The sequence below is a fragment of the Amblyomma maculatum genome, chromosome 1 (assembly GCF_055883805.1).
Source record: "Amblyomma maculatum isolate TAMU_Amacu chromosome 1, ASM5588380v1, whole genome shotgun sequence".
NCBI classification, from domain to species: domain Eukaryota; kingdom Metazoa; phylum Arthropoda; class Arachnida; order Ixodida; family Ixodidae; genus Amblyomma; species Amblyomma maculatum.
Genome location: NC_139344.1, coordinates 341,276,329 through 341,303,908, shown reverse-complemented (window position 1 = coordinate 341,303,908; position 27,580 = coordinate 341,276,329). Strand labels below are relative to the sequence as shown.

The following is a 27,580-nucleotide window of genomic DNA, read 5'->3' as shown; positions in this document are numbered from 1 at the left end:
CAGAACAACAGGATGCGGTCAGTAAGACGCACTTTGTATAGTGGTGCAAAAACAAAGACTGATCTAATTTAATGTCCACCTTTTTATGCTTCGTACTTATACCCCCCCCCCCCCCTTCCCCTCCCGTGTATCTTGTTTACTTCTCGCCTAAAGGCCCGTTCACACTTGCGACTAGCAGCGGTCGTGCGACCGTTTTGGTCGAAAAGCGACAGTCGCAAATGGTCGCATCGGTCGAAAAACGACTGCCCAAAACGGTCGCGCGACCTCCGCGAGTCGCAAGTGTGAACGGACCTTAAGAATTTGCGCTCTTTATGAATTTTTCTTTTTTTTTTTCTATGAAATGCATTCCTCTTTTATATTCTGTTTTCTGTGCTTAGTGAAGCGTTTCCGGGATTCATTGAATCCTTCAGTCTGATATTTAACGTCGATAACTTTCCACGTAATGAACTTATATAACTGCTGCTTCCAACTGACTATCCGTTCGAACCAACCCTTAGGTATTTGCGACCGGGTTCACTTGCATATCATTTCATTTCTTTTGGAAACGTTTCAATATCAAGTTACTTTCGTTTAATGGAATATCTCCGGCATACCTTGCAGCTTGTGCCATATCTAACGAAGCCATCAAAATCAAAACATTTTCATATGGAAGGCGCCCCGCATAGGTAAAAATGCGCGCAGGTGACACGATGGAAAGCCATGCGCGTTGTTAAAATGGGTTTATCGGCCGTGGGGTCGTCAACAGGTTTCCGTTTCGTTTGTTATCTTTCCTGTGAGCCGTTGTTTAATGGAATTGAAGCACTTGTGAGCCAGCAGCTCTCTGAAAGTCAACATCTCCGCACTGCGCTAGCGACGCACGATTCGCTGCATTTAAAAACGGTGAGTTGTCCTCGTCCATGAGAAGTTTTGTGCTGCGCGTATCATCATCATATTGTTTGCACGAAATCAACTTAAGTTGGAGTTTTTTTTTTTTTTTCTTTTCCTCCGTGTCTTGTGCTGCGCACATTGCTGCCCGTGATAATGGTGCACTCTTGTTTTTGTTTCTCCATTCATTACAATCTTCATCTGCAATTCATACCCAAACTGTATCCTGTGCCAGCCAGTCTTTTCTGCCTGTCTTCACCCTTATTTTCTTGGTTACGGTCGGCTATTTGGCTTTGCATACGCCAGTCTGGATTCCTGGGGTCGACACCGGTCGCAGTAGAGGCGTTTCGAATGACGCGCAACTCAAAAGGCGGCCGCTTCTTGCGATGTCAGTGAATGTTCATTATCCCCGGCTGGTCGAAATTATTCCGCAACCCTTCATCACACGCCCTTCACTATGAGTCCTCGCTCATGTCACGGCAGGGAAGCAAGCAACAAGATAGAATTTTTTGAACGATTGTGCGAAATTGGAGGAAAAAGGCGGTGATCTGTATAGAAACCTTTTTCAGTTACTTTTCGGTGAAGATACGAATAAATGACATTATTCAAACTCGCTGTTTGGGCAGACAAAAATGGATTTTAATTATCGGCTCAAAACGCTGTTCTCACTCACTAGAAGACTTCAGGTCGCCTCCGGCCACTACCTGAAGGCGTACTACGAATAAAACGAGAAAGAAAAAAAAAATATATTCTGGACTTAATAAAAAAAAAAAAAAACACGTTCCTGCGACCAATAAACAGCCTATAGAAGAAATCTTCGCGAGGCCTAAATATCCTTAAAGTACTCTCGCGAAAGCTATGAAGATCTGAAAGGTTCATCGCTCTGTAATACGCTCCTCCTTAGATTATGGGTGTACTCGTATAGTGAACGTTTGGCCAGGCCATCATACTTAAAGCGACTACACCCAATACACAACCTAGGCCTCAGCTACTGAATACAAAACATATCACTCATATGCCATGTGTTTCAAGTAAGCCAATCGCTGATTTCTTAAAAATAGGCATTCTGAGGTATGAAGACGTCTTCTGAAGCCTTCTTTCAGTATTGGCGGATAGCAGAAAACTGGAAAATAATTTTAGATATTGTCAGATTCAATTAGAGTCAGCAGTAAATGCCGCACAAAATTCCTTTGCGACACAAAGAAGCCCGTTGCTAAAGCTTTTCTGGTTACTTAAAGAAAAGGCTGACCATCAGACCAAATTGCAAGCCTAGTAAGTTCGACTGGCTTGACTGGTATAGTCAAATATCAAAAACTCTTTATTGTTCAGCGGAGTAAAACACACGTCGCATGCCAATACCAGTAGTAACTGCTGCTTTTTAAATGTATCTTACCATAGATAGAAAATTAGCTGTTGCAGATATGGGTCTAGTTATGATTAGAGATATGCAGCCAGTAATTAGTAATATCCATTTTGAAAACGTCACTACCTGGCGCTGTGACCCATGAAAAGATATTTACGAAAGTTAAACGCGCACGTCATAGGTATCCCATGAATCGTCACCGCAACGCAAAAATTTTTAAACTGCCTTTGTGATATGGGCGATCAAAAATGATTCTCTTCTCCCCCCTCAATTCAGCCCACGCCGGCGCACAAGAAAAAAAAATGTAAACAACTCGCGATGGCGTCCCGTCAGCCCCTTCCCGCCCCTCGTGACTTGGGAGTATCCAATGAGCGGACGCGCCTAGCAAGCCCATGTGATGTCACAGGGATGTTTGCGCGCGGTGTGCACGGGAGGTGTGTTGTCCCAATCAGTCTCGTGCGCTCACCAGAAGAACTTTTTAAAAGTTATTTGTACATTATGTACTTCACGCAAAACTTTCAAATTTGACTCTAATACTCATAAGGACCACCTCTATGGATTTCTGGCATTAGATTATTACCGTAAACAGCATTTCACGGTCCCATTAATGGTACGGCGCGGTAGCGTTGATGGCGCCCGTCTGCGGTTCCCCGCTTGTGTACATACACTTTACTACTAGCCTAATCACTGATCACTTTATCTCTGCCTCTGTTATCTCTTGAAAGAGGAGTAGGTGCTGGCCTGGCGCTAATCTGTTAGCCGAGTCTGGGCTTTTTTTTTTTTTTTGTTTTCGTGGTTGTACGCTCACGAGCTTTGGATGATTCGGAAAATCTGCGATCTGAGTTGGGTTCAAAGAAACAGTGGACAAAGAAATTTTTGTGTCGCGGAGGAAATTTAAGAAAACAATTGATGTGGATTATGCCCAGTTCATGGAGCATATTGTTGATAAAAACGCCGTCAACGTAACGACGAAATGTTTGGCGTAAATAAATGACAAATCCATTTAACACGTGCCACTCAAGGTAAATACTTTTCTTTGGCATAGCTACATTCTTTCTCAAAATACATACTTTTTTTTTTTATGGCCGAGCAATTCGGTGAACGCTATTTAGTGGACCAAATAGTTTGTATTTCGATATACTTTCATCTTAATACTACCGAATACAATCTCTATATGGGCATAAAATAAATGCCCGAAAGGCGATATATACGAAGTTGAAAAGAAAATGAAAACACGCCATGGAATGCGCCTACCAGCTGCTCGCTTACGCTTAACAGAAAATAATGGTCTAGTATTGCTAATCAGTAACATTGAGATAAGTGGTAGCTTAATTTATTTTAGTAACGACCACAGCGCATGTTTAAAACAATTTATTTGCAGAACCATCGCTCAAATGCAGGTGTTCATTCATGTGCATGCAAGCAAGTCTTTTTACTATATATACTTGTTTTTATGCGGCCGCGACTGCAATAAACTAATGCCTACCCCACTAAATATTCTGTTACGATTCCGTGTGAAATTTCGGCACAGAAATCATTGTGACACTTCTTCAAAGAGATAGAAGGCCACGCCAGTTAGAGGCTGTTATGGTAATTTGTGGGCTCGTGTCCTGTGTCATCTTTCTCTTTGCTTGTAAGTTCGTGCTCAAAAAATTTCATCCTGAACATTTTTTTTTTTTCAGAATTCATGGATATGCCCTCTAAATCAACAGTTTGCAATAAGCACTAGCTAATGCACCTGCAAAACTGACATGGAAGGACGCTCAGCAAGCATGCTGCAGCAGTGCGCTTTTTATTAACAACCAAAAACAGACGTCTGACATCGCAGGACACAGAAATAGGTTTCTCCACTGTTTTCATGCCGCGAAATTCGAGCCAAGACTCGCAACGAGCAGCAACACATCTTTTAAAGCAATAGGTTAAATCTCGCGATGCTAAGAAGACATAGTCGAGCACTGATTATTCGATGATTTGTAAGACATAACGTGCCCCGCACGATATCAAAACGTTGGGAGGAGCTGCCAACTCGGGTTGCTTGTTTGAGGTGTGAAAGTTAAATAATAATCAACCTTCCAGTGCTCTTGGGTGCATATATATTTAGGCACGCTACATCTAGACAACGAAGGACCGTTCATATGGCTTGTTTAAAGAGGGCCTTTAATGTCGGGTGGTCATCTGCACTGCCGCGAGTTTGTGTCCCCCATAATTTTTGTGCACACGTGAGCAGGAAGGCACGTGCGCACAGTAAAAGAGAGAGTGCGTATCTGCGCGAGCAGCACGCACACCAGTCGAGACGTGGCTGACAATGCACTCTGCCGGCAACATGCCCGGGCACAAGTTCAGAAATGACCGCCAGGAGAGAGAGGTGGCGCTGGTGGCGTGAGAGCAAACTTATGTGCACTGCCCTGTGCTGGCGGGCGAGCTGGTGAGTGAACGTTGTGAAAAACGAACAAAAACAAAACTCGAGCAGGAAACGAAAAACAAATTGACATGCATGGGCGCTCGTGCACGTCCTCATTTTCTGGCCCTGTTTTTAGCACAGTTATTTTATTTTTCGCTGACATTTCGGCGCGCCTGGTATAAATCTACGTCGGTCTTTGTTGCCTTCACACGATAGCGCTCCGCCGATCTTCCGCTGCGCTCTCCTTGTCCCCATTTCTCCCATCATCAGGGCGGAAAGGGTATAATTGGGTATCATTAGGCGCCGCAGCTTGGCAGCAGCGGCGCCCTGACGGCAACAGTGGGGTGTTTGCTCTGTAGATAGTTTCGGTTGCGACTTCAAGACTATCCCTTTGGCAACTGTTCGTCCTTCACTGCCGGAGTCCAGCAGCCAAATAAATATGCGAAGGTGCGCATCGAAGAGCAATCCCATCGCTAGACAAGGATATAACAACTAAGGCTCACTTTCCCTAATAAATTTTTCCACCATCGAAGCTTCCTTATCATGCACTGCTAATGCACGCGATCGGTGATAGTATGTTGCGGCAACTGACTATAGAGCTCTGGTTGGGAATTGTGAAACGGCAAAAACTTGCTCTTGATCCATTTACAGCGACAGATGTGGCCTGCTTTTCTGCGTGTCAGTATAGCGCGTGTTAGCCAGACAAACTTTCTACTCACGCAGCTGTCGACCTTGGAAAGTGCACCTCATGCGCGTTCGTTGTTTGTGCATGACGCGTCTACTCGGTTCAGGCACAACTCCCCTGACGCACAGCGGTGAAAAAGGCTCTGAATTACACGACAGACTCTGTGTAAAAACCCGTTTGATATCATTTTGAAAACTCAATAAAATGTGACGTAGAAACTGAGGCAGTATTACTGCTTTCACGTGACACTACGTAGTAATCTCTAGAACTGTTCGGCAGGGGACAATTAACCTCAGTAAAGGCTTACATACAGATCAAATGGAGAGTCATTCGTCTAGCAGTGGACAAAACCTAGCTGCTGCCGAAGAACACGATGACTCGATTCGAGGACTCACTCTCGTACGAACAACGCACTTCGATATAGTCAACGAGGAATGGTTGCATGAATCCAACCTCCTAGTGTCATGAGCTTGGGTCGTCACATTAAAGTCGTCACCTTGGAGACGTATTTATTACCATCACAAGGTGGGGATAAATAGTGCTGTGAGCAGCTTTTCAGAGTGATTGAGATGTCTTTCTGGCCACTAGATGTTGCTACCGTGCCACTGAATCTAGACCAATGGAAAATTTTCCAGTGACTCTGAGTGTTCCTGAGCCACGAGCTACGCAAACACTACTTGGGACCGCCCCTATGTGCAGGATACCTTCATAGAATCTTTATGCGCATTGTCTCTGTAAGAGAGTTGTTTCGTCATATATACGGCAGCTTCAGCATTGTGTCCCACCCTCTGGTGTTTAAAAAATATCCACTGCATAACTTCGACTTTTAACCCCCCCATATTTGTCTTGGACACCCGCGATCTCATGTGGTTCTGAAATGAGAATGTAGTGCCACAAGAGCTCAATGCAAAGCGCTGATGTGCAGCGCAGTTAGTTAGGAACAGGTATTTCTCATTAAGCAGTAAATTCAGCATTGCTCTATTTTACACCATTGCGCCATCACACTTTGATTTTCTGTCACGTTTACTTTATTTTCTCTTCGCAATTTTTTCTCCCGCTCCTTGCCTAACTTCAGCACGGTCTTGAGTGAGCAACTCTCAGAGGAGGACCTGATGATTGCAGAAGAGAGCGACCCCATGCAGTTGTCACGAGAGAATTTATGGTGTAGGCATGCAGCGCACTTTTTGGCGAAGTGGTTCCAGCCGGGAGAGTCCTATGTCTGGAATAGTCTAAACGAATGCTCTTGCTTTCGACAGTGCCAACACGGGACTTGCCGAGCTAGGCCAAGGGGAGCAAGCGGGCATCATGTGGGGGGTGTTTTGGAAGTGCCTCGTCACGAGTATATTGGCTGGGCTTCTGTCGGCTCTGGTGCACTATCTGTGGAGCTTCGTGCTATGGAACAAGCGGAGGGACCTTCCTCCAGGGCCCTGTGGTTTGCCATTGCTCGGATACCTACCCTTCATGCCCAAGGACGGACATAGGGGCATTGAACGCCTGAGGCAGAAATACGGCAACGTGTTCGGGTGAGTACTGAACCGTTTGTTTGTTCATTGGTTTATATACGCTTGTGCCGAAGGTTTGAAAGACTTAGGATTGTGAGGTGCTAGCAGTTTTATAGTGAAAAACTGTTAGAGGGCGCTAACTAGTAACGGCCGGCTTTCGCGTCCCGTGGCAGGCGCAGCTGGAACTTGCAAGGAGGATATAAGAGTTTCCCGATTCCGATGCCGACTAACGCGGCCTGACGCACCCGATGCGGAACTAAAGGGGTTTTTTTTATGCAGCATTAAAGCTCAACGGGCTTTATGTGGTGCGGATGTTGACGCCTAGTGCATACGCCATGCCGTTTGTAGAGGAAATATCTGGCGCTATATACACATTTTCAATAATTGGTCGCTGGGCGCCGACATAGTACTCGCTGAACGGCATTTCGTACTTGCGCTAGCGATTACCGCCACCGTCTACCGCTACCGCGCGAGCGTCAGTACGCATGCGCAGATCAACCCGTGGGCGACAGATGGCGCCACGTTCCTGTCACATTTCGGCGGACTCCGCACGCAGGGACCAATAAGCGCGTACTGTGCTGACGCCGCGCGGTAGACGGCCGCGATAAGTGGCACCGGTAAACCAGTGGCGTCAGTTCTCGACGCTGGTTCCCCTAAAAAAAAAAAAAAAAAAAAAGGGAGAAACTCCAGCCTTTGTCCATATCTCAATATCTGGGCAGTTTTTTCCTTTCCTTCTGGTCATTGAACACCGGTCGCCAGCACATTTCCCCTTGCCATCTACTGGCATGAGAGGGGAGAAACTTTTCGTGCTTCAGTTGCAGTGAAGTTCCTCTCTTTGGATGTCATTGGCTGGTGATCCTCCTCTGAAGACTATTTACGGCTGCCCTCTTGACCTGCAACCGACTAGAAGTGCCGTGTCTAAAATCGGCTGGTGGTACGGTCTTTACGCGAGGTATGCAGCAGATCCATAGCGAAATGATCCGTTTATATGATGTCGACGCGAGAAAAACTGATCTCACTGTCACACTGTCGCAGCCGTGTAAACCTATATTACTACTGCTGCTTTCGTTTATGTGAAATTGGCCCTACTATAAGAAAGTGGAATTTGCAGCTCCGGTGCGGAGCGGCTACTTAAGGTGCCGTTGTGAAGGCAGAGTGGAGTACAGTTATTCCTTTCTCATTTGCCCCATATGATAGCGAAAATTATGTCCTCTTGATGTTAATCCCTTTAACGCTAAATGCGTGCGCGTGGTTCTGATACGATTGGGTTATAAGCTGACGCAAGCGCTTATTATTGACGCGGACGCACTTGGCACTGTGCCTAGTGGCTACGTGACCATTTATGGGGATAAGCTATCTGCGAGCTTTCTTCGTCACGAGCGGGAGCGAAAATTCAGGTCATTTGTTTCTATTCTGCAATGCCCGGCATATCACGCACAAAAGCAGCTTTCAGTTATGAATGCTCACTGAAGTATATCAAATATTCACTTTATTTAATATATACCAACATATTTATCGAAGCAAGGTTAAAGTGTCAGGCACCGGAACTGGAGGTTTGCTGGAAGATAAAACCTAATAACGGTGAAACAACCTAAACATTACATGGACGCACTGCTTCACTGAGAGGTCACGAAACTATTAGTTTCTGACACTGATTAAGTTTCTGAGCGTTCAGATTTGTGGGCACTTTTATCACTTCTATAGACTCGAAAATAACTTGTCGTAATTGCAGTTATGAGGTAATTATCTCTAAGCAGTTAGTTGATATTCAGGTTTCATTTTCATTTCCGGAAAGGGTAGGGACCACTGCCTACCAAATACTTGGAGTTTATGAGTTTCGTTTTGCGCTTAATTGCTTGAAAATTACAAGGTTGGGGTCACCATGTACTATCACTGGGCGCGCGAGTGGTGGATCCTACATATTCTTGTGGACTGATGGTAGGACCCACATCTTATTTGAATATTCTCGATAATAGTTACGCGGTAGTTCAATAATATCAGGAATTTATGTTCTGTGAAGGCAGTGGCAGAGCTGGAGTGTTCAGGTAAGTAAGTAAGGTAAGAGGTTCAATACAGGCGAACGCAAAAACGCCGATGTGCGCTGTACCCGAAATGTCGTGCTGCCGTTTTCTCCTCTAGTCATCACTGCAATCATTACCATTACCCATGAAAACAACCATGATCAAAGAGCCGTACATGGACGCAGGCTCCATCTGGGCCTACGGTACGTGGTGTTCCTGTGCGACTTCGCCTCTGTGAAGGAGGCCCTCTCGCTGGATGCTCTGCTGAACCGGCCCGAAGAGTTCCCTCTCAACGTCAATGAGGGCGCGGAAAGTAAGCAGATGTGCATCAACACTTATGTGTGTTGAGGAAGATAAGAGAGCGCCCTGTGAACGAGCAACCTCTCCAAGTCTACGTCACGGGCTCCTAGTGGGGGTAACAGTATATAGAAAAAAGCACTTTTAACGCCGGTTTTTCATCACACGATCACGTCTTTCATCACGTCTTTGTTCTCAATTTTTCAATTCTACTAAGACACATGACCAAGTCATACGCCCGACAACGCTTTCACTATATTCCGCCCCAGAAGCTGTTTCCAGCACTGCGAAAGGCAGGGCCGACCTGGCCCAACCAGGATTATGTGTACTAAATAGGTAATTGTGCTCCTCGCACCTCACTGGCGAAAAAAAAAAAAGATAATATATATATATATATATATATATATATATATATATATATATATATATATATATATATATATATATATATATATATATATATATATATATATATTGTTACGGACTTGTTCTCAAACAGAGCAAGGAGGAAGAGAGAAGGAAGAGGAAGAAGAAGTGTGCGCGCCCGTTCGACCTCTGTCTTGTGGCACTTGTGTCGTTCCCGCTAGCCGTGTGTACCTAGCGTACTGAACCGACTAGAACGTCTCCGTCGCGACGTTAAGGGCGTAACATTGTGGTGGAGAAGCCGGGTAACGATCCCTGGCTCTACAGACAGCACCGACACAACTGGAGCCTCGCCGGAGTCGTCGCCTTGCGGGCCTCGAACCGCAAACCAGCGCCATGCAATCGGCCGATGACCCGCAAGCAGCTCGTGGTGACGCGGTGATCCAGGCTGAAGACCGGCCTGCGGGCGCAGCGAACAGTTCTTCGCATCACTATCGGGAGCCCCGGACTTTCGCGGGAGCGGCAGGCGAGGACGTTGACGAGTTGTTGACCCACTACCAACGGGTGAGCCGCTACAATCGATGGGACGCCGCCGCTAAGCTCGCAAACGTGGTTTTCTTCCTAACTCATACCGCTCTTGTTTGGTTCGAAAACCACGAAGACTCTCTTACCACCTGGGACCGTTTCGTTACTGAATTGCGGCAGTGCTTCGGCGACTGTCTTGCACGAAGGAAGCGAGCGGAACACACGCTTACGCACAGAGCTCAGCTACCTGGGGAAACATGCACAACTTACATAGAAGAGGTTCTGAAGCTATGCAAAACTGCAAGCGCTAATATGACCGAGGAAGATAAAGTAGGACATCTTCTGAAGGGCATCGCAGATGATGTTTATAATTTTCTAATTGCCAAAGGTGACCTGAACGCCGTCTGTGATGTAATTCGGCATGTTCGCACATTCGAGACATTGAAGACTCGTCGCATAACGCCAAAATTTGGGCGGCTCGCCAACGTTCCATCTGTGGCGAGCATTGAAGATAACTTCATGGACTTGTCGTCAACGATCCGGCAAATAGTTCGCGAGGAACTGCAGCGGTTTGAGCCCCCTGTACGGTCTCCATCATCTTTGCCCTCTGACGTTGTCGGCTCTCGAGGGCCTCCCTCCTTGCTCCCTTCGATGCCCGTTGTGAATTCTATCAATACGGCACACGCGGACGCTTGCTCCAACAGCCCAACGCCAAGGTTCGATAGCCCTGGTCACGCGCCTCGCTACGACTCGCGCCCGACTAACTTCTTGTCGCACTATGATCAGCACTATGAGTATCATCCTCAACCACCACCTACTCGCTATTTCCGTCGTCCAACCCGAAGACCTGAAGATGAGTTTCGCTACCCAATGCACCCTGTCTCCTCGGAGCCCTCCAGGGAACAAGTTTTTCGTCGCACAGCCCCCGTGTGCCGACGCTGCGGTATTGAGGGGCACATAGCTCGATACTGCCGCAGCCGCCCACTCACCCGTTACGATCGGCCCGTCCAAAATGCTCCGCCACGTAACCGTTTCTACGACTCTAATTGGCAATGGCCCCCATCTTCGTATGAATATCCCCAGACCAATGGACCGCGCAACCACTCTCCTGCTTCCGAACGAAGTGTCTCACCACCACCTGCCTCTTCTGCGCGCCGCTTTCCGTCACCACGGCCGCGACGGCGGTCGGCATCGCCTTTGCCGGAAAACTAGTCAGCGCGGCCGCTGGAGGTCAGGCCGCCGGAGACTGTGCGCTGCCTGAAGAAATTCCTCCATCTGTTTTTATGTTAAAGAATACGGTCTATGTGCTTGTGGATGGTGTGGCGACAATGGCTTTAGTGGATACCGGGGCAACCATTTCAATAATGAGTTTATCGTTTAAGAAGCGGTTAGGACGCAAAGTTATGTTTGTTTGGGACAGAAATGTGATGACTCACAACTAAGCCTAAGCCGTTTACTGCAAGGCCCAAAAAAACAAACATGAAGAAAAACGAAACGTTTTTCTTCATGTTTGTTTTTTTGGGCCTTGCAGTAAACAGAAATGTGAATTTTCATGGCGCGGGTGGTGAGGTGTTGTGTCCCCTGGGAATGTGTAGTGCTTCGGTGTCCCTAGGTGGAACGGTATTCGCAGCGGAGTTTGCAGTGCTTTCGCGATGCACGCATGACATAATTCTAGGTATTGACTTTTTGAGAATGTGTGGCGCTACGGTCGACTGCCGCTCTGGGGAACTCTGCGTTGATGGTTCCCTTCCTTCTGGACTCTTAGAGAAGCCACACGTCCGTGAGGATGTGTTCTGTGTAACAGAGGATACCAATGTGCCAGCCTTGTCTATGGTGTGCGTCCCAGTTTTGTGCCCCAGCCGTGCTTCCGACACCTTCGACGCTACAGTGGCACCACTTCATTCTAACTGTGCAAAGAAATATATTCTGGTTCCTCACTGCCTACTGTCGGTGGTCAAGGGCTGCTCACGGCTGTGGGCCATTAATTGTTCTTCGCAACCAGTAGTTTTGCCTGTGAATATGAAGATTGCGACCTGTAGCCAAGACGACGCCCCGTCGGTGGCTTTGGTTACTGATGCACCTGGCGAAAGTGCTGCCGCTCCAGCCCCTGACTCGCAACTACATCGGATGATCAGCCGCTCTCTAACCAGGGACCAGTGTGACGCTTTGGAGGCCTTACTGGTCAAGTATTCTTCCATATTTGATTTTTCCAAGCCTAGCGGCTCCCGGTGCATTCCCGTGACAAGTACCCGGCATCGCATTGACACAGGCTACTCACACCCAATTCGACAGAAGCCGTACAGAGTGTCACCAACAGAACGCCAGGTCATCAGTGAGCAGGTTCGGAATATGCTGGAAAAGGGTGTTATTCAAGAGTCATGCAGTCCCTGGGCCGCCCCTGTAATTCTGGTGAAGAAGAAAGATGGTACATGGCGCTTTTGCGTCGACTATCGCTGTCTGAATGCTGCAACAAAGAAGGATGTGTATCCCCTTCCGCGGATCGATGACGCCCTAGATTGTCTGTTCTCGGCATCATATTTTTCATCCGTCGATCTGCGATCGGGATATTGGCAGATCCCTATGCACCCTGACGACAAGGAAAAAACGGCATTTATCACACCCGATGGCCTGTTTGAATTTAATGTAATGCCTTTCGGGCTCTGCAATGCTCCTGCAACTTTCGAGAGATTTATGGACGCTATCCTACGGGGACTAAAATGGCAAATATGTATGTGCTACCTCGATGATGTCGTCATTTTTGGCCGGACATTCGAAGAGCACAACGAACGCCTCGCTCTCGTGCTTGACTGCTTCAAAAACGCCGGTCTAGTACTTAATTCGAAGAAGTGTCGCTTCGGTGAGCGTCAGATTTTGGTACTAGGACACCTCGTCGATCGTGAAGGCGTCAGACCTGACCCTCAAAAGACCGCGGCCGTTGCATCGTTTCCAACACCTCAGAACGTGAAGGAACTCCGAAGTTTCCTAGGACTGTGCTCATATTTCCGCCGGTTCATTCCCCGTTTTGCTGACATTGCTAACCCGCTTACGTGCCTTCTCCACAAAGACGCTCCTTTCGAGTGGACATCAGAGTGTGACTCTTCTTTTTGCCAGCTCAAGTTTTTACTAACGTCACATCCGATTCTCCGGCATTTCAACCCTTCTGCTCCAACGGAACTGCACACGGACGCCAGTGGTGTTGGCATTGGTGCTGTGCTGATTCAGCGTTACGGCGACAAGGAACATGTTATTGCTTACGCCAGTCGTTCCTTAAGCAAACCTGAACGCAATTACACAATCACTGAACAAGAATGCCTCGCGGTAGTTTTCGCCGTTCAGCGGTTTCGCTGTTATCTATACGGGCGGCCCTTCACAGTGGTCACTGATCATCATTCCCTGTGCTGGCTGATAAACCTCCGTGACCCATCTGGCCGTCTTGCACGGTGGGCAATCCGTTTACAAGAGTTTGATTATACAGTTTCGTACAAGAGTGGACGCCGGCACGCTGACGCGGACTGTCTCTCACGTTTACCGCTTCCCACAACGGAATGTGACGCCGACAATTTTGATCATTACATCGCTGCGGTTGTACCTCCATTCCCCGATACCCGTACGTTCCGCACTGAGCAGAGGAAAGATGAGAATCTCCAACCATTCTTTACCGCTGCAAAGGACCCTACAGCTTCTAGTTCCTATTGTATACGGAGTGGTCTTTTGTACAAAAAGGACTATTCTCCCACTGGTCTCCGCTACCTTCTGGTGGTGCCCGTCAGCCTACGCTCCTCTGTTTTGCGCGTTATGCACGACGACCCCACTTCGGGACACCTGGGATCTGCGCGGACGCTCTATCGCATCCAAGAACGTTTCTACTGGCCCCGGATGCGTGAAACCACTGAGAAGTATGTGGCTAGCTGTGCTCAGTGTGCGAGTCACAAACGCCCCGCCGGCACTCTTCCTGGTCTTCTTCATCCGGTGACGCCTCCAAGATCCCCTTTTGAGAAAGTCGGGGTAGACCTCTTGGGACCCTTTCCCAAGTCTCATTCTTGCAACCGCTGGATCGTCATCTGCACTGATTACCACACTCGTTACTGTGAGACGGCAACCCTTCCATCGGCTACTGCACACCAAGTCTCCCTCTTCCTGTTGTACTTTGTTATACTGCGCCATGGGCCTCCCCGAGTGTTGATCAGCGACCGAGGGCGTCAGTTCACCGCTGATGTTGTCGAAGAACTCCTTCGTTTGTGCCAAACGCAGTTCCGACATTCTACCCCGTATCATCCGCAAACAAATGGATTGACCGAGCGAACCAACCGGACACTCACCAACATGCTTTCAATGTACGTCGCCGCCGACCACAAGGACTGGGACACTGTGCTACCATTTATAACATACGCATACAACACCGCCCAACAGGAAACAACAAGTTACAGTCCATTCTTTCTCCTCTATGCCCGGTCTCCTCGACACATCCTCGACACCATCCTCCCGTTCTCCACAGACGACGAACATGAGATTGCTGAGATCCTGTGCCGGGCTGAAGAAGCCCGCCGGATAGCCCGCTTGAGAACTCTCGCCTCACAAAAGCGCTCGAAATCCCGCTGCGACGACCACCATCGCCACGTCACCTACCTACCTGGAGATATGGTCTGGCTTTGGCGTCCATTAAGGAAGCGTGGCTTAAGTCAGAAACTGCTCGCGCACTATATCGGTCCCTATGTTATCCTCGAGGCAATTAGTGACCTCACCTATCGGATTGCGCGCCTTACCAAAAGTGGCCGACGTTCTTCACGAACTGAGCTTGCCCACGTCGCGCGTCTGAAACCCTGTCATCCTCGTGCTGACGATTGACTCGCCCGGAGGGCTTCGCCTGCGGCGGGGGAAGTGTTACGGACTTGTTCTCAAACAGAGCAAGGAGGAAGAGAGAAGGAAGAGGAAGAAGAAGTGTGCGCGCCCGTTCGACCTCTGTCTTGTGGCACTTGTGTCGTTCCCGCTAGCCGTGTGTACCTAGCGTACTGAACCGACTAGAACGTCTCCGTCGCGACGTTAAGGGCGTAACAATATATATATATATATATATATATATATATATATATATATATATATATATATATATATATATATATATATTATCAGCCGTTTCCTGAAACTATATAGTCGATCATTATTATGTTAAATAATATAATTAGAAGCGTGTCTTTGTACTTTTTAAGCTCATAAAAGTGTACCTGAGGCCGAGCCCTTCGATCGAAAAGAATTGGTGCACATCGGCCAAATTTTTTATTTTATTTAGTTATTTGCAGGCAGTAATGACGAAATACTGATTTTTTTTTTTTTTTACTAGGACTAACCCTTGTCTAAGCCGACAGCAAAGAGTCATGTACACACAGTTATCGAAGACTACGTGCTTGTGTATGTAGAAGAAAAAAAGATGCAGTGTTTCATAAAGTTTGTTTCAAATAAATTTGCATCAAGACACCACGATGCCGATAAAGTGCGTGAACAATGTTTGCCGTTTTTTTTTTTTTTTTTTCCCTGCCTACAGGCATGATAGTACAGAACGGACCACCGTGGAGGGAGCAACGCCGCTTTTCGATGAAGGCACTCAAGGAACTCGTCAGCAGCACGGAAAACTTGGAGACATGTATTCACGTAGGATAAAATAGGATCATTTACCTTCCTCTCTAGCGCTCCTATATGCTGCATTGGATGGAACCGCAACCCAAGCCTGCTTTATGAAAACGTTTTGATTAGGATAGCGTGAAATCGTACAAACTGGGAAGCAAAAAAAAAAAAAGAAATTAAATTGCAAACTCCGGGGCTTAGTACCCCGAAGTGGCACATAGGGCTATTAGGTACGCCGTAGAGTGGAGTGTGGCGCTAAAGGGGCGCTTAAGTGTCCCCCCCCCCCCCCCCTTTTTTTTTTTTCTGACACGCGCTGCTGACACATACAACTATTACGACGCTGATGGCCTTGGCGTACCAGAACTGCACTACCAAGTTAATAGTAAACAGAAATTTGGGGGCCCCCATCAGTTTGCAACGTTCTGTGCGTCAGGGCTGCCCCCTCAGCCCTCTGTTATTTTGCACGTATATAGAAGCGCTGCCTATTATGTTAAAGGTGTTAAGCTACAGGTGACGGAGGTGAAGTTGCTCGCATACGCAGAGGACTTGGCCGTATTCACAAGAAATCGTGAAAGTATAGTCGAAGCTGTGCGTTGTGTCAGTCAGTTCAGCGAAACCACCAGCAGTAAAGTGAACTGGACAAAGTGCCTTGGTCTATGATATGGAGGATGGCCTTCTACTCCTGAATATTTCGCAAACTTTGCTTGGGTAAGGACCTCGGGGAAGTATTTAGGGGTACCTTTTGATTGTCGTCGCGATAGTAACCCATATTGGAAAAGGCAAGCACAAGAAATCCGCGAAAAGGCCGAAAGATGGAAAGTGCCATACTTGTCTGTATTCGCCAGAGCAACAGTTTGCAAATTGTTCATGATAAGCAAGCTATGGTATGTGATGCAAGTGCTACAGGGCACCTGTTTCTACGTGAGCTAGTTAGCATGTTTTTTTTTTTTGTGTTTGTGTTTTTTCATGAGGTCAGCGATCCTTTTTTGCGCACCGTGTGCCAGTTAAGGTTGTGTCGCACGTTATCTGAGTTCGTTGTGGGAACGGAAAGCATATCTGGAAGACTGTGCGGTTTTTGGAAAGAGGTTGATCATGCAGGCCAAGCCTGTCTCCATACTTTGGTGGGTATCCATGTCGGTACACCTATGCAGAAGGAACTGTCGTACCTCTTGCACGAGCTGAGGTCACTCAAGTGCGAACCCGTATATCCCGCATTGGTGCTGACGCCCAGCACGTCCAACATCATGACGGCGGTGTTGTATGGCCGGCGGCTTGCCTACGATGATCCCGAACGCGCTAGACTGGACGAGCTTGTCGACCTTGTAGCAACGCTGGTCGCTCAGGTGTCTGCTCTCAACTTCGTGCCCTGGCTGCGCAAGCTGCGGGTCTTCTTCCGCCTGGGACCACACGGGAAGTTGAGGGACGCCCTCGTCAGCAGGGATTGCTTCTCTGAGTGAGTGGCAGGATGCCAAGGAAGAAAGAAAGAAAGATATTAAGCAGTGGTTTACCTCGACGGATGTACAGTCGTGAGCAAAAGTGGTATACAACACTCAGCCGGTGATGGAGCTCGGGAAAACTGCATCAAAATATCATTAGCAACAGCGAGAGGGACAGCCACAGTGACACATGCATTAAGATAAGATCGAGCTTCGCCACAATTGTCTCGATCAAAGATAGCTGTCGCTAGATGCAGTTGGAAGGCAGTTTTTTAGGGCTCTGCCACCGGCTGAGTGTTGTATACCACTTTTGCTCACGACTGTACATGCAGAAACATATTATTTAGTACTCGTTTAGCTGAGTGTGGCTTCGTTTAGCTCTTCTTTGAGCTGTACTGTCATGTTTAGCTACGTATTATAGATTTAGGCATTTATTAGGACGAAGGAGGCCTGATTAAAGTCGTTAGTGCAACTTTGCCATACGAACGGAATCCAATAATACAGACAGAATGCTTCTGCGTTAAATTGTCATGAAACTAAAGCCCTATCGCACTGTCTCAAACAAGATAAAAACGGCAAGAATAGGTTTTCTTTTCTGCACCATTGCTGTTAACTTTTTGTCACTTTCAAGCGACATGTTGTTCTACGTGTACATGGACCACTGCACATGTTTCTTCGCAATGGGCCGGGGGTGCAGGGTAACCACGACTTCTCAAATAACAGTTATCGGGTTCATAACTCTAGAATTAAACGCCATCAATTTTTCGTGTTTTTCAAAGCAACGCGGTCGGCGGCTTTCCAAATTTTGAAGGTTTATGGTTTATGGAGTTTAACGTCCCAAAGTGGCTCAGGCTTTGGGAAGCGCTGTGGTGGAAAGCTCCGGAAATTTCGACCACCTAGTATTCTTTAACGTGCACTGACATCGCATGGTGCATGATATAGATTCAGAGGTGGTTTCTTCACCAATGCAGGCCAGGTATAGACAAAGTAAGTAGGTTGTCGAAAAAGGTATCGTTAGGGAAAGGCGACCTTTTTCGTTGTCAGAGGAGCGTTCAGCTTATCAAGTGGACAAGCTGATGTGCTGTGATTATGTTAAGCGAAAATATATATGTAGACCTCGCGCATCGTCCGAAGGACAAAAAAAAAGGGGGGGGGGGGGGGGACCACCAGAACCGAAGAGATTTTTAAGCGGTGGACACAAGGTACTTAAGACTGTGGTAATAGACCAGACGTTGATGGCAGCTTCCTCGACTCTACGCCTTGGCGTTTGAAAGCAGTGATAGACAAAAAAAAAATGCTAATCTGCGAAGTACTAACGGCGTTACGTTATTGTAGGGGATAAATTATTTCTGGAGGTGGTGCCCCATTTTGTAATAAAACCTGTAGGATTGCTTTTGAAATGTGTGTTGTTAGATACGTGCCGCACACAACCACATATCTTGGGCTCAGGCCAGAGCAAGCCGAGGGCGCAGCCAGCTGCATGCACTGCGGACATGCGCGCTTCCGCTCCGAAGGAAGCAAGCTGTCAAATTATAAGCACGAGTGTTTATTACACAGAACGTCGCGTTACAAACACTGCACTAACCCCCCATACCACGATATAACTCCATAACCCAGCCACAGCACAATTAAGTGGGGTCGCGACACAGCGCGCGCGATGCAAAATCCACTTATGCGTTCGCGGCGGAGCTAAGGGCATTGCAGGCCGCACGGCTAACCAAACGGTCATAGCGCGCGCCACACATGGCGAGATAGGATTAGGGATGCGAGGAGCCCACCTGACAGGTCGCACGTCAGTGGTTCAACGCGCGTCGCCACCGCGGTATACTGGTGGCGGTGGTGACGGAGAACCGTGCCGAATCAGGCCTTCCCGCTCCTGCCATGACTACTGAATGCAAGGACGCGGGGTCGAGTCTCGGCAGCGGCGGCCTATTTTTGATGGAAGCGAAAGACAAGGCGCCCGTGTACTGTGCGATGCCAGTTCACGTTAAGGAACCCCACGCGGTCGAAATTTCAGCAGCCCTCCACTACTATGAACTAGACAGCCTATATAATTAAACTAGAATTTCACTACGGTGCAGGGGAGGATACCTTTATGATGTGTTTTTTTTTTCCTGTTCCTAACAGCACCATGATCGATTTCCATATGAAAACCTACAAGGAAGGCGTGGTACGAGACTTCGTCGACATCTTCCTCAGAGAGATGAAGAAGGAGGACCAGAGAAAGTCGACTTTCACGCGTAAGCAGAGCGGGGTATACAGCATGCAGAGTTTACAGCGATGTGCTGGTGCGTGACTATGGAGAAAAAAACAAAACAACAAAGGCGTCCTATTTAACGATATAGCGAGAAACCTTAAAAGTGATGCAAAGACTATGTCGATAAGAGTGGTCGACTCGTTCGTGCGGTGTGAAGTTGAATGTTTATTAATGCTGGCTGACAAGTACGACCTGCAAACCTTTTTGAGCATTATTGCTTGACACCGAACGCAACAATGCAAGAAGAAATCATTCGTACCTGTTAGATTGGTGTGTTATGATGGGCATGAAAAGGCGGATAAGGATGTCGAACTTGGACCTGCTCTTAGCGCGAAAGTCATTGGCGAAACGATGCCCTCGCTTATTTCTGTTTCCTCCCCTTCTTTGTTTACTTTCCCAAACAATTAAATCATATGTGCTTAACAAAATTTGTTTCATGTTCGATGTTTTTGCACATCATGTTTGATGACAGCCCGCTGTGCATGTGTGATGTCCCGGTAAAAAAGACGAAGATGTGTCAGTTCAATGGATGTCGTTAATGCTGTCTTTAGTGAGGCAGATATGCTTGTCGGACCAACTATGTGTAGCTCCTAAATTTAAAGTAATCTAATCCTGACTCGGAAGTGTTGATTTCGCTTTCCGGTTCCCACTTAAGCTGAACAAATTTATGTGCTATGTGGTACGTTTGCAAGTGTTTTTCGGAGGCTCTCGACATTTTTCAAAGGAGGAAGCATCGCCCTTTCACATCCACATTTTGTGTCGGGTCACTGTGCGCGTGTTTATTTGAAAGAAAGTGTCTCTGTGTGTTTAATTATGCGCATCATACATTGTGTAATAATATAGCGATGCAGGGATTAGGCTAACTGTGAAAACAGCTCTATCCCCGCCGCTTAGAATCACGCATTTCGGAATGCGCGCCTTCGTATGCACACGCTTCTGTTCATTTGTTGTGCACACGCTGAAAGCCTAATATCACATGAATGTGTGTAAATGCCTGGGCTTTCACAGATGCTCATGTTTTGCTCTGTGGACCTCGCACTTAATGAAAGAATACATTCGAGCTTCGTTTCCCGGGTCAGACTGGAGCGACTACGGCGTGCAAACCTCCGCTGCCGCTCCAGCCCGGCAATACTCGGCCTAAGTGATAGCAAGAGCTCCCGTTCCGATCTCCAATTCGATCACTTTACCGTAGAAATCATTATTCATCGCAGGCAGCGTGCTCAAATGCAACGCATCGTCCTTCCTGGGCGCCGGGAGCGAGACTGTGCGCACTGCTCTCGAGTGGCTGCTACTGACTTGCGCCGTCAAGCCGGAGATGCAGAGCCGCATCCAAGCCGAGATCGACACCGCGCTGGAAATGAACGGTGCACGAAGCAGTTCATTCGTGTCCTGGAGAGACCGTGGCCTAATGCCCTACACGCAGGCCTTCATATGGGAGAGTACGCGCTACACACCCGTCAATCCGCTGGGCCTCTTGCGAAGGTAAGTTTGTTGGAGTGTTTGGGTGCACATGTGTTCTTTACCGTTCTGTCGTCAGCAGGATGGCACGAAGTATGCACACCGCAAGACGAACGCCACCTTTTCTTGACGACGGGGTCTTAACACACACACACACACACACACACACACACACACACACACACACACACACACACACACACACACACACACACACACACACACACACACACACACACACACACACACACACACACACACACACACACACACACACACACACACACACACACACACACACACACACACACACACACACACACACACACACACACACACACACACACACACACACACACACACACACACACACACACACACACACACACACACACACACACACACACACACACACACACACACACACACACACACACACACACACACACACACACACACACACACACACACACACACACACACACACACACACACACACACACACACACACACACACACACACACACACACACACACACACACACACACACACACACACACACACACACACACACACACACACACACACACTATCAGGAGCTTTCTGGTTGGGAAAACGACATGCGACACAAGCCACGAAGCAGCAGTTCGTGGTTCAGAGGCAGAAGATGGCGGCAGTCCTAGCGGCTCAGCAATAACTTATAAGGAATAAGTAGAGCGACAGAAACGAAGGCGGAAAGGACACACGCGCAGCGCTTTGTGTGTCGTTTTAAGGCGAAAGCCTTAGATTTCTAAGCTCATGGAAAGAAATCCCGTGCGTGGTAGTCGTGCGAGGTATCAGTGCGTCGGATCTGTGCGCTGATGAGTCACTTATAAATCATCCTGATGACGTCATCAGAAATATGAAAATCCTGTCTCCATCGGGAATCGAACCTCAATTCCTCGGATCCCCAGCCGTACTTTAACCGACTGCGCCACGCCCGGCATCGGGAAAAGCATATCATAACTTTTTTTTTGTCTAAGGGGAGCTAGTAGCATTGACAATTATGCTGCAGTCAGTGATAATGACAATGACGAGAGTAGCGATGATAATGACGGTGCATTTAATTGTTAATGACAATGAGAGCAAACATGAAGCACTGTGTGCAGCAGCAACGTTGAGGTTTTCGCATTTCTGCAGTGTAGATTCCAGAGTGCTCTCGGAATTTTTTGTCTTCGTTTCTCTCTCTCTCTCTCGTTCTCTGTCGAGCAACTTATTTCTTAGGATCCTACACCAACAAACCTAAGTACCCCTTTGTCTTGCAACAAGACATTTGCCTTAGTGGCAGCTCCTGCAGTGCACAAAAATAATTACCTGAAAACAGCCCATAGGCGCGTTACTGTACAGATTACAAGGGTAGATAAGAGGGTGCACACGCTTGTGGAATGTCACTGGAATGCCACTACCCTCTTGGGTTCTATCCCACTGTAAAGACATCCGAACAAGCTAGCATTGGCTGTGTTCGGTGCAAATGGTTATCCGACTACACGTCGGCCTTTTTTTTTTAGCATGGTATTTAGTACACGCTTTTAAACAACTCCTTTTCTACTTCAAGTCGGGCTTGTGAAACACCGGTAGTAATTTTCTCTGTCTAGCGTGACGATAGTAGTAACGATGAAAATGACGTTGCAGTTAGTGATAATGATAATGATGGGTAGTAGCGATAAAACGACGGTGCATGTAGATGATAATGATAATAGCAGCAATATTGATAGTGATGATAGTGATGGCAATGAAGTGTTTGTGTAAACAGTGCTGTAAAGTGGCTTTCACCATTTACACTCTCCTGTAACTTTTTTATAAAGTTAAAAAATGTAGACGTGTACAATGCAACACTTGCGATGCTTGTTTCTTGAGTGCAGCGCCAGTGAAGAGGTGAAGATAGGCGGCTACGTCATCCCACGAGACAGCGTCGTGGTCACCTCTATGTGGTCCGTGTTTCACGACGCCTCCTTCTGGAGAGACCCGGAAGTCTTCCGGCCAGAACGCTTCCTCAGCGACGACGGGACACGGGCCAGCAAGCCGGAAAGATTAATACCCTTCTCATGCGGTAACATTTCGTCGCACATCAAATATGGCAGTTAAAAAAAAGCTAACTGCTATAGATATAGTTCCCTTTACGCCTAGATTACTCTAAAGCTTGAAATGCATTACTACAATAAACTAGAATAGAGACCTGCTTTCAGGAGTTTGCGACTGCAGCGCCGCCAGTAGGGCATCACAGCCTAGGAATGTTTAAGAGGAGCGTATTTATTTTTTTCGCTCAAAGTACTTTCGCAGTATGGCTGTGCGACCGAAAATAAATATTTCGGTGTCTTATGCACTAGGAACACTGGCGCAACGGGTGTTATCAATTCTGTTCGCAGACGAATTCATCAAGATTACGAAAATGCATTGAAGTGTACGCGAGTGCAGCGCCGTCGCTTTGTTCGCTTGTGGAGGCGCAATGCGTAATGACGGAGGCTACCTTCTAGTACGAGACCACATAGCATGCCCGAGTGGTCAGGATCTGCCAACTCGATTTTCTCCTTCGAGATAAGGTAGGGAGAGAAGTCTGCACCCTTACAGGAGGGCTGCACCCAATGCACCCTCACCTTCATCTGACAAGTTAAGGTAGGGAGAGACAGGAATTGAGACGCCCGACTACTGTGCCGGAGTGCCCGGGTTCGATCCCGACCGCGGCGGCTGCGTTTCGATGGAGGCGAAACGAAGAGGCGTCCGTATTCTGTGCGATGCAGTGCGCGCTGAAGATCCCCAGGTGGTCGAAATTGCTCTGTAGCCCTCCACTGCGGCTCCTCTTTTTCTCTCTCCACTTTAACTCCCACCTTCTTCCCTTCCCTTACGCTGTTCAGGTGTCCACAGAAACAAGTGTGACAGATACTGCGCCTTCCCCTTCCTGTGAGCCAATTATTATTTATTAACCCACCGGGACCCTTTGATCCTGATTCAGAGACGCTATTCCCACGCAGGCACGTTCGTATAATTTAGTTGAATCGGGGCTGTGTATTTATGTCGGTGGTCTTTCACGTCTTCTGGTAGCCTGACTGTATGCTGTAAGAATATTTGCGATTAACCAGGCAGAACAAATCATTAGCCTATTAGTTGTACTACGTTGGCGTTGTCCTGGCCAACATAGGACCAGTGCCGCCTGGGTAAGCATTTAATAATTTAGCAATTGGCAAACAACATGCATGCATGTACAGGGTCATTCAGTCTTAGTGCTAACAAAGATGCAGAAGGACGCTCTATTTAAAATGCTAGTACGTACAATTCAGCTGCCCACTGGAGCCAAGTGGCAGCCATGCGAAGCACCACCTTTATATGAGCTGACAACAATGTGCTTAGATGTGCACACACTCCGGGCGAAATGCACGTTGGAAAGAGCGGGGATCTGTTTGTGTGTTCGCATTAAGAGTGGACGAACCTGTATGTAAAAGAAGGTTCGCGATGGGAGCCGGCAGACGGGAGCCATTAAAGTTACCCATACTCTTAAAGACGGAGTTTCCGCTTTTTCTATTCCTGCTCTCGCAACGAGCGCTTCAAAATGCCACAGAAATGTATCCTTAAAGTTTTTGAAGATCACTGTGTAGCAGCTATGGAATATTGTACCATGTTTTTATGGCCGGTAAACATTAATGGTCTAAGCTTCTGATGCGTACCAAAATTTAGCTTTAGAATTTTCTCCTGTACTCCCAACACGCAATTAAGATATGCCCACAATATTCAAAATTTCTGGGCATGCAAGGGACGGGATTATTGTTATTGATATTGATGTGAGCTTGGAACTGGGGTATAATACAGGTGATCTTTAATGTCGTCCAGATACGCTACCTCTCTCTAAAGAGAGAAAAACGTGCGGTCACCGCAAAGTAAAAAAAAAAAAAAATGTATATTTGGTTGGGCCAGCATGAACATCGTTATTGTTATCGCATATGCCTCTTGTTCATCTCTCTTCCCCTTTATCTCAATACTCGAATTGGCCCGCCCATACGGATTCGCACGAACTAAGCTATAATCATGCTATCTTGGTGAAAATGTAGCCATATAATGCATTCCTGCATTAATATTTAATTACTTAGAAATAGAGTATATATAGGGGCTAAGCCACTTTCGCTAAAGGTCAAAGTTTTATTATGTACTTACGCCAAAGTCTATATGAAATTTATTTAGGGCGTTGGCACGTGAACGAGCATAGGAATAGGTTTTTGTCAAACGTTGTGAGCCACATTTTATTGGTAGTGATCGCTTTTATCGCTCGTCCGTTAGAAAAAAAGTGTCTACTTCATTTCATTAAATGGACAGAACATTGACTAAAGATATGTAAATGGATTATGGTGGAAATGAAAAGACCTTGCCTCGTATGGTACAGATAGAGCGCTACAATATCCGAGGAACGAGGGTTTGTAATTTTAATGCGGCATTGAAAGTCGCATGAAAACGACTGATGCGCCTATTGCGGCGAAACGTTGTAATTATCACTGTAGAAACCCATGGGACTGCATTCTGGGGAAATGTCACTAGTTATAATAAGTGTACAGTACTCTCTATTATTTGAAAAGTGCTCGCGTTGTATATTTTTCACCCTCTCTATTGGGCGGTAGCCTCGCGAAAAAGTAGCCTCCTAATTTGCATCGCCCATGGTGTGCTTTGACAGTTTGTCACTAGATGGCGCTACAGTGTGTGGAAGTTTTTTGGCTAAATCGGTGACCACGGCTTACTAAAACTTCTGCCGATGATGCGTACATTTCGGTGTCGTAAAACTCTTGCGTATAGAAACTAAACTTGGCGCTATTGTGCACTAAAAAATGTCTAATTACTGTCTGGCGAGTGAAATTATAGGTTTTTTGTACATCACTTTTGCTGTTGCGGAGTCGTCATCACGGTCGCTGCTCATGGTTTCCAGCATCTGTCTATACATAAAATGCGTGCGCATGTACAGATCGAAAAATTCTCGGTAAATTTTTTTCTAGAGCATTTCTGGTAAAACCGCTACGGAATCGACCACTCTAGACAAGAAGCTTTACATTGCGCCGAACAAAACTGGACGTTTAGAGGCCCTTTAAGTTATGTGGGAAACTTGCACGCAGTCTACTTCCAAGCCAGCGCAAATTTGTAAACAGACACACAGCGCTTCGAAGTCGATGGTACACGGCACAAGTGCGCTTGTTATTGTTATTATGTTATTGTTATTATGCTGTTGTTATTGTTGTGGCTGTAGGAAGAAGGAAAAGAAAACGCGCATGCCTGCTACTTGCTCTGTAGCTGAGCCACCTGAATGATTTATAGAAAGGGAAAGGCGCGGTAACTGTCTCACTTGTTTTCTGTGGACACCTCCACCGCGCCGTAAGGGAAGGGAGGAAGGTGGGAGTGAAAGTGGAAAGAGAGAAAGAGGAGCCGTAGTGGAGGGCTACGGAGTAATTTCGACCACATCGCACAGCACACGGACGCCTCTTCGTTTCGCCTCCATCGAACCTCCGCTGCCTTGTGCGGACAGAAGAGAAAAAAGTAGAGAAGAAAGAAAAAGATCGATAGAGAGAGGCGCCGCAGTAGCCGTCGTTCACCACCTAAGCGTTGGCGGGTGCAATGACGACCTACAACAGATATAAATTCGGTAGTTGGCTAGCCCCCGACCGTCCTGCGGCCCGTAGGGCCAGGAAATGCCACCCTTCACCACCTGCCTCCCCATCTCGCACGACAAGCAATCAGGCTTGAACGACATGCGATCGTTGCCACATGCACGATCCGTGCTATGCTGTGCTCGTCGAAAATCCGCAGGTGGTGGAAATCAATGTAAAGTTCCACACTATGGCACACATCTTTCACTATTTCTTTCATGCCTTTTCTCGCAGCTCAATTTAGGTGTCCTTTGAGGAGTGACCCAGTTACTGAGCATTTCATTTCGTTTTAAGTACCGCACGAAGCCTCCCTATATATACTCTACAGGTGAAACATTTTCGAGAGCTACCGTCTGGCCTGTATGGGCCCTATTACTGAGGCCGATGATAACTAAGTAGGTCAACATGTGAACGCGGGAGATTTTTATAGCAACGTCCGGCGCCAAATACAGCATCCTTGATCTCTGACAAAGTCTTCGATAAAGCTTTCGCGGCATATAAACAGCATTGTGACTGCATAACACACCTTTTGTGCAACGGCCGTCTCTTGCAGGTAAGCGGTCATGTCCCGGAGAAGGAATCGCCACCGAGCTAACGTTCACCTTCTTCACCACCATCTTGCGTCACTTCACGGTTGAGCCACCAGCAGGTGTACAGGAGCTGGTCTTCGACGAAACGCTCGGCATTTCGTTGAGACCCAAGCACCAGAAGCTGGTCTTCAGGCCGAGAAAAATTTTCGGCAGTGAGGATTTTTTTTCATCAACTGAAAACCCACAGACTTAACGTTGAATGCGCTGCTGCATACCAGAAATGTTAGGGGCTGGCCAAATAAAGTTTTGTGCGACATTTATTTGCAGCGAACGCGAGACGTCGTGGAGCAAAACCTGCTAACAGATGTGCGACAAGGTGTCCCCTAGTTAGTCGAACGCCACTACATATCTGGTTCGACCCGATCCGTATTTTGCGGACCAAGCTATTTCGTTAGTTTTTGAACAACGACCGAAGCGATACCGTTCCGTACGTGCGCACTGGCCCCATCTGGCCGAATTCCATCATTCAGTTATTCGGCCAGCCCCACTGGCCGAATAACATCATTCAGTTACACCACATACTATGGGCATGCGGGGCTGGGGC

At 47.3% G+C, this 27,580-nt stretch overlaps 1 protein-coding gene across 1 annotated transcript; it reads left to right on the top strand.

The window, feature by feature from the left end:
- Positions 1 to 6,618: 6,618 nt before the first annotated feature.
- On the top strand, positions 6,619 to 27,263 carry LOC146207597 (cytochrome P450 2J6-like). Its single transcript, XM_084587124.1, has 8 exons — positions 6,619 to 6,836; positions 9,022 to 9,149; positions 15,561 to 15,667; positions 16,792 to 17,093; positions 19,204 to 19,316; positions 20,545 to 20,815; positions 22,694 to 22,881; positions 27,000 to 27,263. The coding sequence occupies exons 1-8, from the start codon at positions 6,619 to 6,621 to the stop codon at positions 27,227 to 27,229; spliced, it is 1,557 nt and encodes a 518-aa protein (XP_084443250.1). The 3' UTR covers positions 27,230 to 27,263.
- Positions 27,264 to 27,580: the final 317 nt, after the last annotated feature.

Bases quoted from the DNA above. Each gene is read 5' to 3' on its own strand.
- LOC146207597 (XM_084587124.1), top strand. From the start codon at position 6,619: ATGTGGGGGGTGTTTTGGAAGTGCCTCGTCACGAGTATATTGGCTGGG. The intron at 6,837-9,021 runs GTGAGTACTGAA...ACATGGACGCAG, and splicing joins AAATACGGCAACGTGTTCGG to GCTCCATCTGGGCCTACGGT. The intron at 20,816-22,693 runs GTAAGTTTGTTG...TCTTGAGTGCAG, and splicing joins CCGCTGGGCCTCTTGCGAAG to CGCCAGTGAAGAGGTGAAGA.